This window comes from Delphinus delphis, chromosome 16 (genome assembly GCF_949987515.2).
Source record: "Delphinus delphis chromosome 16, mDelDel1.2, whole genome shotgun sequence".
Classification (NCBI taxonomy): Eukaryota; Metazoa; Chordata; class Mammalia; order Artiodactyla; family Delphinidae; genus Delphinus; species Delphinus delphis.
Genome location: NC_082698.1, coordinates 60,798,443 through 60,810,766, shown reverse-complemented (window position 1 = coordinate 60,810,766; position 12,324 = coordinate 60,798,443). Strand labels below are relative to the sequence as shown.

The 12,324-nt window shown below is 52.5% G+C and overlaps 1 protein-coding gene across 1 annotated transcript in view; it reads left to right on the top strand.

Moving 5' to 3' along the window:
• CDH23 (cadherin related 23) overlaps positions 1-12,324 on the top strand; it is a 392,970-nt gene that overhangs the window by 133,663 nt on the left and 246,983 nt on the right. Inside the window, 1 exon segment of the mRNA XM_060034829.1 lies at positions 997-1,075. Coding sequence (XP_059890812.1) covers positions 997-1,075 — 79 coding nt within the window.

Here is a 12,324-nt window from a genome sequence, read left to right as displayed (position 1 = left end):
TGCAGCATGTGGGATCTTCCCGGACCAGGGCTCAAACCCGTGTCCCCTGCATTGGCAGGCGGATTATTAACCACTGCGCCACTAGGGAAGCCCCCTGGTGTTGTGTCTTTTGCCTGGAGCACCTTCCTTTTTGTTTTCTCTCTCTGGCAAACTCCTACTCACTCTTCATGACCCATCCTAAATGTCACCATCTGTACAACCCTTTCCTCCAGGTGGACTTGTACACTCTGGGGTACATTTATGCATCTAAGCAACCTCATATCTGTATAGCAGTGTCTGTGCATATTGTGTGCTCCCCAAAAGCAGGGGTCCCCGAATCCCCATGTGGGAGTCCCAGCCCCTAGCCCCTTCTCCCCCAGCGCTGCAGGGAGAATGAATGGGGTGTGGGGCAGAGCCATGTGAGGCAGGAGCTGCTGGTTGTAGTGCTGGATGGGGCATGGTTCAGAGGACCATGGTGGCCTCCATGGTTGTCACGGTCATCCCTGGAGATACTCATTTTCAGGGTTTATGATGCTTTCATTCACAGAGTAGTTGATTCATTATCTTCTCCTTTACTCAGTCCTTACTGAAAACTGAGTTGTTGTTATTCATATTAAGGTGGGGAAAAACAGACCAGAGGGGTGCAGCAAACTTCCTGAGGTCACACAGCATTGATGTGTGTTCGAGATAGAGACCAGACCTCTTGTCCTCCTGCTGGATGCTCCTCCATCAGCTCTTCTTCCCTGGGTGGTTTATCCGAATGAGGCGAGTTGGGGAGGGGAAGGGGAAGCAAGAGAATCAGCAAGATTGGGCCTCTCCAGTGGACATGGAGGTGTTTGCCCGGGGGCCTCAGCGTATGTCCCAGGGATGATGGCCTGTGTACTCGGTACCTACTTCCTAGGCTGGCCAGGAAGTCCCCATGGGGAGGGAAGCTGTGGGTGCCGGGACAGCTACAAAGAAGAACAGCAGCCTGGGGGCTGGGCGACCAAACTCAAGTCCTTTCTCTTTCCCACCCAGGGCACGACGGTGCGTGTTATCACCGCCATCGACCAGGATAAAGGACGTCCCCGGGGGATTGGCTACACCATCATCTCAGGTAAGGCCTGGGCTGCCCTGGTCCCCCACCCCGACTCAAGAAGAACTGCATTAGGAGTGTCAGGCTCTGCAGGACAGTGGAGAGATCTATGGCCATGTGGGACAGTGGCATGAAGGGACCTGCCCCCAGGGACAACCTTGGCCAATGGACCCAGGCAGGGAACTGACCGGCTAAAGGAGGGAGGCGCAGGGGAGGGGAAAAGGAGCTTGGAACAGAGGCTTAGGTGCCTGGGGCTGCTGGGTGGTGGTGGAAGGCAGGAGTGTGCGCCGCTGTCCGAGGTCTCAGGCTTCTGGGCGCTTTGGGGCTCTGAGCCCAGGTCGTTGGTGACTCTTACCAGTGCTCTGGGATTTTCTTTGTTTTTCTTTACTCACTTGATGAAAAGATGGCAGCTGTTACATCACTTTAGAACTAATACAGCTGCAACTTCGGCTGATTTCACGCTCCTTTTACATTTCTGACCATTAGAAAGTCATGTCTCGTCTGGAATGTTGCAGGGAGGCACGTAAGCCCTCCTTCCCCACCCAATCTCTTGGTTGAGCAGAACAGTGACTGAATGCAAAGAGGGTTCTGGTTGATGGGACCCCTCACCCCACGTCCCCACCCAAAGACTAACAAAGCAGCAGCTCCTCGGCTGTCTTGGGACTGAGTGGCTTTGGAGCAAGGCGGCTGGTGAGGTCCAGGAGAAACTGCTCACTCACTCACACACTCCAGACCTGTCCCTGTTCTCCCACCCACACCCACACCCCACACGTGGCCTCCCTGCCCAACCCGCTGGTGAGTGAACGGTCAGCCTGGTGCATCTGGGCAGGCCAGACTGATGGCCAGGAGGATGGCAGGCCACCAGGCCAGTGTCCACCCCATTGCCCCTCCCTACCACACTGCCAAGAATAGAGAGTGGCATTTTGGGAGCATTTTCTCCCTGAAGCTCAAAAGGCACCGATGTGTGTAGTGATCAAGAACGTGGATGGAGTCTCCTGAGCATCCCGCCTGGGGTGGCTCTCCATACCTCAGTTTCTCATCCATAAAGTGGGAGCAATTAGAGTATCTACCTTAGGTGGTTCAAAAGTCAGAAGACTCACTGTATGTCAAGAGCTTAATTAATGTATGTAAAGTACTTTATAAGTGTTAGCTGTTATTATTATTTCTGCCAGCAACTAATAATACCTTCCGGATGTTGAGGGTTAGCTGGTGTGAGGGAGACCCCTCACATCCTTGGAATGCACGAAATCAGGGCATTATGGGCTTCCTGTGACCTGCAGCTTCTAGCATAACTGTTATTGTGCTTCTAAGCCCAGGGGACCCCAGGACCCAGAGCGAATGTCAGACCAGCTCATGTGGTCAGTAACAGCAGTGGGGGTTTGGGCCTCTGCTCCCCGCACCCCATTTCCTCCCCATTCTGATGCCCAGGACAGGACTCAACAAGAATAAAGCCCAATATGTACTTGTAGAATGAATGAATGAGCATCACTCTAGGGTAACGGGTATTCAAATTCCAGTATGCCCAAGAATCAGCTGGGGCTCCTACCAAAAATGCAGAGTCCTTGGCATGCGTGAAGATTCTTGTTCTGTAGCACTGCGGTGCAACCCAGGAAAGGTCCTTTCTCCCAGTGCTCCAGAGGTAGGTGGTCCTTAGGCCAGGATATGGAAAAGGAGGTCCTAGGAAGGAAGCCATTCTGTAGGAAGGCAGAGTCCTCCTGGGAATTAGGGGCCCTCTCCTGGTGAGCAGAGGAGATGGGAGGCCCACGCTGATACTGGTATCCTTCATGAGTTTGTCAAATTGGGAAGCAAAGCAAGTGCCTCCCAGTGACAGGAGGCTTGTGCTGGAGCTCTGAGGGAACACCGGTGAGCCCCAAGGGTGATGGAGTTGGGGGCCTAGTATGAGGTGGCAGCATGGGCAGGATACCTGGCTGGGTAAGGGATTGTCTCCTCATCTCATTGGCTCTGGGCTGCTTCCAGACATACTCCTAGGTGCGGGTGGGGAGCAGGGAGCCAGGGCCTGGCCTGAGGTCATGGACAGACTGGAAATAATGCCTGCAGTGACACTGGGAGGCCATCCTCCAGGGCATTGGTCCATTTCAGGTCCGTGCTGGGTGCCAGGCCACCAGCCCCAGACCCTCAGGTCCTCTCTAACCTTCAGAGATGGCCCCGGTCACCCCTTTCTTCTGGAGCAGGAGGCTGCAGGGCAGAGCTGCTTTGGTATCTGGGCTGGGCTCTGAAGCTTAGAGTCTGGGGGCAATTGCCTGAGGCAGCATCCTGTGAGATTTCCAGAGGCACGCTCTCCTGGACCAGGTTCCCAAGTGCAAACAACAGAACGAGGAGGGAGACCCAGGATGTGAAACGACAGGTAGGGGATGTGTGTGAAGGTGGGGGCAGGAGGCAGAAAGTTCTGGAAGACCTGGAACACTTAGCATAGTTTTATAGGATTCCCGTTGCCAGCACAGATGTGCCTTCAGGGCTTTTAGAAAGGATGACAGATGGGTTTTCTCTTACCTGCCAACTTTGATTGATTGGTAATGGCTGCCCGAAGAGGACCAGGAAGCCAAGCAGGCTCAGTGCCGTAATCAGTTGGTAGAGTCTGCCATGGGTGTGGAAATGGAGGGGGCAGCACTGCGGCAAATGTCTGCCATCCTCAGTGAGGTAGCACTTGGCAGGGTGGCCACGATGGTCTTCATTGTCATGGGTATTTGTCGCCACCCGAGCGCACCCAAATCCTTTTCAGACAGCATGAGGAAAGGGCAGTCCTCTTTCTTCCCTTGCCATCCTGGGCACCTGGCTCCCCTGCCTGCCCTTCTCCCCAGGCCTGGGCCGGTGTGGACTCCCTGTGAGCCAGCCTCAGCCCAAACCCAAGCAGGCAGGCAGGCAGGCAGGAGGGCACAGTCCCCAGGGGGACAGGTGGACAGAGGCTAGGATTTGGGCTCTTCTCTACTTACCCCAGCCGGCCAGCATAGGCACTGCTGCAAAGAACATTGTCTGCCGAGGGCCTGGCCTCACACACCTGCCTCTCCAAGGGTGTTAAGTCGCAGCCCTCTCCCAGGTGGCTTGGCCGGTGCCTGTTTGGCTTGAAGCAAGAAGAAGGGATGCCCTCCCGGGCCCCTTCATGCTGACTGCCCCACGCTGGCCCTGAGTGCCCAGTGTGGGAGCCTGCTCCAGCCCAGGTGCTCTGGAACCATTTTCATTAGAAAGAAAGAACTGAGGGCCTCAGGGTCTCCTGGAGCTGGGTGCGAGTCCTGAGGGCACCGTGGGTGACCGAGTGTCCAGGCACCTCCAGAGCCTGGGCAGGTGGTCTGCCTCGCACACAGGCCTGAGCCCGCAGGGATCCATGGCACAAGGTTAACCTGCCCGGCTCCCTGAGGCCCTGTCCCCTCCGGGCTGTTTACCGTCCCTGCAGCCGGGGGGGTTTATGTCCGCACACCAGTGCTTTCCCCATTACTAATGACCCCTCTGTTTTGCCAAGAACAAAGAGGCCTTCAGACGTAAGTTATGGCTCCACTGCCATCAATTTTTTCTCAGCCTCTTGTGGCCAAACTGTGACCAAAGAAGGACAAGGATTTTGCCCAGAGAGGACCTGGCACGGGCCCCATCGCTCCCTCAGCCAGTGCCTGCCCTGCCACTCACCAAGGGCATCACTTCCTCCAGGGCCTGACCTCTGGAGCTCTGCGGGCTCCTGTCCCCAGTGGCCAGCCCAGCCTGTGGTCTGAGCAGACACCCTCCTCTACCAGAGGGAGGTAGTCCTGCTTCAAGGGGCAGCTGCCCCGCAGAGCGCTGGACTTGGAGTCCAGAATTGTCAGTGTGAGGCCCAGCACCCCCACCTGCCGCAGGGTGTCCAGCAAGGCGTTTGGCCCTCTTAACCCCATAATCCTCATTCATGGAATGGAGATAATAACTCCCGTGGCAGATGAGATGATGCCAGAGAGACTCTAAAGGGCCATAAAATATTAAGCATTATTGTCAAAGAAAGATCAGGACCAGGGGTTCTTGGGACTCCTAGTCACCCACTTTCTCCTTAATTCATTTAAGTATAGAGAAGTACGTGGTTGAGAGTGCAGGCTTTAGGGCCGTGTCCAGGGTGGTGATTGCTAGCTGTGCTGGCCAATACGATTGCCCGTGTGGCCCTGGAGCACTTGAAATGTGGCCAGTCTGATTTGAGCTGTGCTGTAAAGATAACACACAGGATTTTGAAGACTTAGAATGAAAACCAGATTGTAAAATATCTCAGTAATGTCTTACATTGATGACATGTTGAAATGGTATATTCAATGTACTGGGTTAAAGATACCATACTGTTAAAATTAACTTTACCTATTTATTTTTTCATTTAATGTGGCTACTAGAAAATGTCAAATAGCACATGTGGCTCACATTCTCTTTCAATGAGCAGCTCTATTGCAGAGTAGACCGCCTTGGGTTGCCTTCTACCACCGACCAGCTATGTAACCTTCCGAGCGTCAGTTTTCCAGTCTGTAAAGTGGAGGTAATAATAACCCACGTCTCACAGGGACGCTATGAGGACTCAGTGAGCTCAGACGCGGAAGCACTTAGCAGAGCACCTGAATCTGTAGCAAGTGCTCAACAAATGGGGACTCTTAATATCCACCCACAGTGGCTTGAGGGCCTTCTCTGTGCGAATGTCCTGAGAGCTGGTGGGGCCCGAATCACTGTCTCAGCCTCAGGAACCTGCAGGCAGTCAGGGGGACAGGCTGCAATGCCTTGGTGGAACACTGTGGAGACCAGCAGGGGCTGTGCTGATAATTGTTAACATGGAACAGTGGCTCCTTGGGGGGTCCACTAGTCCCTTCTTTCTCCTTTTGTGTATATTCAAAAATATCCGTCAGGAAAAGTGAGAAAGAATCCGTGGGAGGGGGGAGCCTCCCCAGCCGTCACTGGGAGGGGAGGCTCAATGAGGAGAGATCATCTAAGCCAGCCCCGACTGATGAGCAGGAACCAGCCGGGAAGTGTGGAGGGAGGGTCTGTTGCAGGCAGAGGAACAGCGAGTACCAAGATCCCAGAGCAGGAGAGCGTGCAGCCCGATCTTGGCGCTGCAGTAATTGAACGTGGCTGAGCTCAGCACGTGAGGGAGGCCGTGGGGGAGGAGGCCACAGGGGGAGGCAGGGCCAGCCACGCAGGGTGTGGAATGCCCAGCCCGGGAGAAAGCCAGGCCCTGGTCCTGAGGGCAGTGGGGAGCCAGGTCAGCAGGGGAGGGACGTGGTCGGGGTTGCCTTGTGAGAAGCTCACAGTGGGTTGGAGGAGGGCAGGTGGAAGCAAGCAGGTCAATGGGGAGGCATTTTCATTTTCCATAAACACCGGACTGATGAATTCTGTCATTTCACTCTCTCCTTCCTGTAATTGACACTAAACAAACCCTTCTCCGGTACCCGAAGGCCCTCACCACCCTGGGGTGTAAGGATTTGGTGAAGGAGCCCAAGCTAGCACTTTCCACCACTTTCTGCATTACAGCGCCATCTCAGCCCAGACACCACTTTCCAGGCTGAAGAGGCTTAACCTCTCTCATCATCCCTTTCCCTATCTGAGCCCTGCTTCCCCAGGCCTCCCGCAGTTCTGCAATATCCCCCAGGGTGAGGGGAGGGGAACCTCATTTTGTTGGGTACCTGCTGTGAGCCAGGCACTGGCTGGACCCGTTTATCCCTCACAGTAGTGTATGAGGGAGACATCATTACTCCACTTTATAGGCACGTAGAGCAAGGCTCAGGGACTTTTATAGACTGACCAAGGGTCACAGCTACAAAGCAGAAGAGCAGGGATTTGAACCCAAGTCTCTTGGGTTCCAGAATATAGCCAGTTTGCATGACGACACTGGTTCTCCAAGTGTTGGCTCCAGATCAGCTTCGCCGGGGAACTATATTAGTAATGAAAGTTTTGACCCCACCCTAAACCTGAATTAGAAACTCCAGAGGTGGGGCCCAGGTGATGCTGATGTGGTTGGTCTGGGGACCACCCTTTGAGAAGCTCTGGTCTAGAAGAGCACGTGTCATCAACAAGATAATATCACCCCCAAGGGGGCAAAAATGTATTCTGAGAGGTAAAAAAAATCTTACTTCTTTTATGTATAAGGCACAGATATACATATGTTATATCTGTGGTATTAAAATACCACAGCTTGGGGGAGCAGTTAGGAAAAATGTTTCAAATGGCTAGGGAGGTTGGAGGGACATGCGATAATGAAACACAGGTTGAGAAATGCTGGCCTAGAATGAAGAATAGGTGCGCAGTATCAGGGCTGAAAGCCCTCAGTCCCAGCTTGAAAGGCAGTGGCCTCACCACTGGGTCACACTGGCGGACTTGCCCAGGTTGGTTAGTGAAGGACAAAGCTCTCACTTGCCCCTCGCTGGATTTCACTTTCAATGCTACCAAGTGAGGCAGTTCCTTGAAAATACATTGAGCGCTTTGAAATGAAAGCTGTGTGTGTGTGTGTGTGTGTGTGTGTAGAGAGAGAGAGAGAGAGAGGAAGAATAAGCAGTCAGACTTGCCCAAGCCCACACCCCCACATATGCCAATAACTAAATCGGGCCCCTGGCCAGGGCCTAGTGGGGGACAGCTATCACAGGAGACCATCATTTGAATCACTTCAAAGCCCTTGTGATTAAGCTGCTTGGCGTGTTTCTCCCCCCAAGAAGTAAAAACTCAGGAAAAGCAGATCTGCTTTGGAAGTCTGAATTGCACACCAAAGCCCCTGGCTTAGAGTACACAGTGGGTGCCTGGAAGCCCCAGAAACCTCAGGGCATCTGGCCAGGCACAGTGGGGAACGGATGGAGCCAAGAGGGAGCCAGGGAGGAGTCAGGGCAGATAAGACAAGTGGTGGGGCCAGTTGGTGGAGGGCATACAAGGCAAAAGATATGGGTGCTTGAGCATGGCTGGGGCTGGGAGGGTCATCAGAAGACTTACCTCATAGGAGTTCTGGATGATCGGAACAGGAAGCACTGGAATGAGGGTGATCTGCTAACAGGTTACTGCATCAGTCTAGGGGAGGACTGGGGGTTGTTGTGAAGATGTACAGGAGGGAAGTCAGCAAGGTGATATAGTGAAAATATGGTGCAGGAAAAAGGGGAGACAAAGAATCTTCTAACCTCTAAGGGGTTCCTGGTGGTAGCCTAGGCAGAAAGGAACATATTCATAAGGAAAGCTGATCTGCTTACACCTATGACTGCCACACTAGACCCATGTCAGCACGTGTACCAGATCTCCCCCATCCCATACCAAGGCAGACATCACTAATTGATCACGGCACACTTTCTCACTGAGCCTGAATGGGCCTCCAAGCCTCCATCAGCCACTGGTAGTTGACAGGCGTTCTCTTGAGAGCTGGAATGAATTTGCCATCCAAGGTTTATCCAGTTTTCATCCCATGGCTCTCTTCTTTCAACAATATTTAGGGACAGTGCCTCTGACTTTTTAAAAATTTGGTTAAACATATATTATTTCCAGTTCTCTCCCACCACATACCAAAACAACAACAATAGGTCACACTAACACTAAACTCCTCCTGATGAACCACAGGAGAGCCCGCACTTCATTCTCCCTGATCCTTCTCCCTCCTCTCTTCAGGGGTACACTTCTTCTTCGCTCCTGCTACCCACACTCTTCTGTGCCCCACCTTTGTGATAAACCTGAGTCTTTGTTCTTCTCTCCTTTACTGAGGCCCTGCACGCTCTTTGTCAGTAGCTGTGCCTTGCCCCTTGCTTCTTTCCCATGAATCAAATTGGTCAGTGGACTTTGAAGAGGTTTCACCGCCATGGTCTGAGACCCTCCCTTTCTGCTTCTCCTCTTTCCCACACCCTCCTCATGGGCAGGAGTCTCTGACCCTTGCTCGGGACACTGTAGAGCCTCCTGTGGGCCCCATGTACTGTGCGAGCACGCCCAGGACCTCCCACTTAGGCCCAAGCAGCACCTCGATTCCGCCTCCACAGCTGGGCAGGGGATGGCCCTCAACTCAGCTCAGAACCCACTTCTCTCCAGACCTGGAGTCTGGCAGACCAGTCGTGGCTGGAGGCTGCTTTCGGGGGCTGGGGCTCATTCTACTTCACGCCTAGTGGTTGCTTTGGTGGGAGGTTCTAGTCTGGTTTCCCCAGGTCAACAGGTATTTGTCTTTTTAAAAATTTGGCTCATTTCTAGTTTTTCCTCATCTCTAAATAACTGCTTTTTATTGAACTGCTAGGGGCTTGAGATCCTTGGAGGGTTGTGAAATTAGCCGGCGTTTGTCTTGCATTCTCTTTCTTTATCTTGGCCCACTTCAGGCACACACAACTGCTTTAGACATCGTCCTTGGCCTACGGTCAGCACTGGTCCACTTTGGTTTCATTATTAATTTTTAATAATATTGTGGACACCCCTGAACCCACCAACCAACCCAAGAGCTGAACCATCGTGCATACCACACATACCTGTGTTCCTCCTCCAGTCCATCCCCTGCCTCCCCGTCCCGTAGCTGTCTCTTTCAATCTTGCATTTTTTCATTCCTCTGCTTTTAAAAATTATTTTGTCACATTGCATATTGCTTGCCTTTAGTTGTCTTTGAACTTTATTTAAAAAGTATCACACACAGTCTCCTGGGACTTGTGTTTTCTTTTCAATATGATATATCCAAGATCCATCCGTATTTTTTTTTGATGTAGATATTATTTGTTCATTTTCATTACTCTGTATTACTTCATCATGGGAAACTATCACAGGTCATCCATTTTCTTGTCGAATGGTGTATACACTGATTTTTGCTGTTACAAGCCATGCTGCTCTAACATCTTGTATCTCTCTCTCTCTGAACTTGTGGGAGAGTTTGCCTTGGGCTACATACATCCTCTCTCACCCTCACCCTAACCCCAGAAGGCGGCTGGCCAGAGCCATTTTACAGATAAGGAAACTAGACCCACAGAGCTCACGAGACGTGCTTAGGGTCCCACAGCACATAAGTGGGGGACACAGGATTCAAACCCAGACCTTCATGCTTCCAAAACCCACATCCTTTTTGCTATCTTTTACTATTCTGCCTGGGAAACCAAGTGATTCACGTCAACCCGCTGGTCTGCGTGCCGGACCGGAATCCTAGGATTCATTCATTCATTCAGTTAACCAGTGGATATTAATTGAGTGCCTACTGTGTGCCAGGCTCCATGCCAGACCCCGGGGACCAACTGTGAAGGGAAAGTCGCTGTCACTGTGCCCACAGAGCTCACATTCTAGTGAGGAAGAGATAACTAAATATCATCAAAGGCAGTGTCTCCTGGCCATGTTAAGTATTGGGAAGGAAATACCAGCATGAGGAGCAGGTAACTGGGGCGAGGGGCCACTTAGGAAGCACGGGTCAGGAAGGCTGGACAAGGGGGACGTCAGCCGCCTACCTCAGCCTCCCCAGGCTGTGGGCTTGGGAGGGGATCTCGTCCTCCCACCTCAGAAAAGCTCTCAAATATCTCTGAGGAGCTTTGAACCTGCAGTGAGCCCCTCTAAGCAGCTCAGATTCCCAGCTCCCTTTTTCATCTGACTCCCCGGATGACTGCTCAGCTTTCAAGGCAGCCCCCAGCCGGGGCTAATCTGAAATAAAAGTTTTTATTTATCTAGCTTGATACCTGGTGCAAGGTTAAATCATACAAGAGAAAAAGCAATAAAAGAGAAAGATTAAGTGTAAGGCGCCGTCTTAGGCATGCCCTTTTGCAATATGGTTACAAAGATATTAAGCCTGAAGTCAGCCACAGCCTCACACTGCTGTTCCCTCGCCTCTCTGGGCTCTGCGCAGCCAAAACAGGAAGGAGGAGAAGAGAATGGGGCGGGGGCCACAGGAGGGAGACACCCTGGGGTGCCCTGCAGAGAGGGTGAGTGAAGCAGATGGAGTTCTAGTGGCTCAGCCCATCAGCCACCTCCCGCCCCTACGCGGCTCTGATTCATGACTTCCTGGCGGAACAAAAATGTTGACATCTGCACCTACGTTCCCCTCGGCATCTCCATGTCATCAGCATTTATTGTGTGCCTGCTGTGGGCCAGGCACCCTGCAGAGAGAGTGGGAGAACTCTTAGTAACAGGCCCTTCTCACAGCCAGCCTGACTCAGGTCTCAGCTGACCTGGAGCAGGTTACTTCTACTGTCTGCACCTCAGTCTCCTCATCTGTACAATGGGAATGTTAATAGGGTTTATCCAAAACATTATCGGCTGGTTGATGACAAGCGCATGCAAAAGATACTAGGGTTCCTCAGCACGCAGGTGGTAATGGAGTCCCTAGAAAGGCAAATGTCACTGGCTCTTGCCTCTCCTCTCTGCCTGCGAAAACCTAAGACTACAGCTCTTGGTAAGATCCCCAAGCATTGCAGGGGCCCCTATGGGCAGGGAGGGAGGCGGTTCCCACGTGCTGTCTAACTGACCTGGTCTTTTGCCCCTGATCCCTTGTGGGTGTCCCTTACACAAAGCCAAGAGGGTAACTCACCTGGGCCGCTGCTGTGAACACCCTCCGTAGCCGCTGGAATGGCCCCGCATGCCCCGGACACTCCATGACCCTGGAGCCAAAGTGGATCGTGGGCAGAGACGGGGGCTGCTCCTCTCCCCTACCTGCAGCTGCAGTCGGGCCCCACAGCATCCCTGCTGGGCCCCTCTGTACTCCATGACTCCCCACCATATAAACAGCTCCTCCCACTCCAGCCTTCAGTTCTTGTCTTGGTGGGACCCAGACAGAGCCATGAGGATACCGTGACAGCTTCCGCACCCCCATCTCTCCTACAGAACCCATGTTTTAAAGCAATTAAAATATGAAAGGAAAGGGAAGGGACCTTTCTTTTAGCCCACATATCAGACACTGTGCAGGCCCACCCACGAGTTCACCAGACAGGTCCAGTATTGGCCCCAGGGAGAACCCAGCTGCACAAGTAATTCATCGTACAGGCCTGAAGCATGGCATGTATAACAAATGCTCCAGGAGGTCAGGAAAGGGTTTGTCTTTGGGAAAGCCTGTCCTTTAGAGAGACCATAAGGAAGGGGGCATCACCAGTCACAGGGCAGGGTGTGAACACACATTCAGGGGACCTCCTATCCAGCTCTAACACCCTCTTCCAACATGAGACTCACATTGGGAGAGCTTTGAATGCCAGAGTAAGGGGTCACAATAACAATAATAGTAGCAAACACTTTGTGGATGCCTAGGACTAGATCTAAATGCTTCTCCTGCATCAACTGTTTAAATTCTCCTACTAACCCCATGAGGTAGGTACTATTGTCAGCCCATTTTGCAGATGAAGAAACTGAGGCCCAGCTGCCCA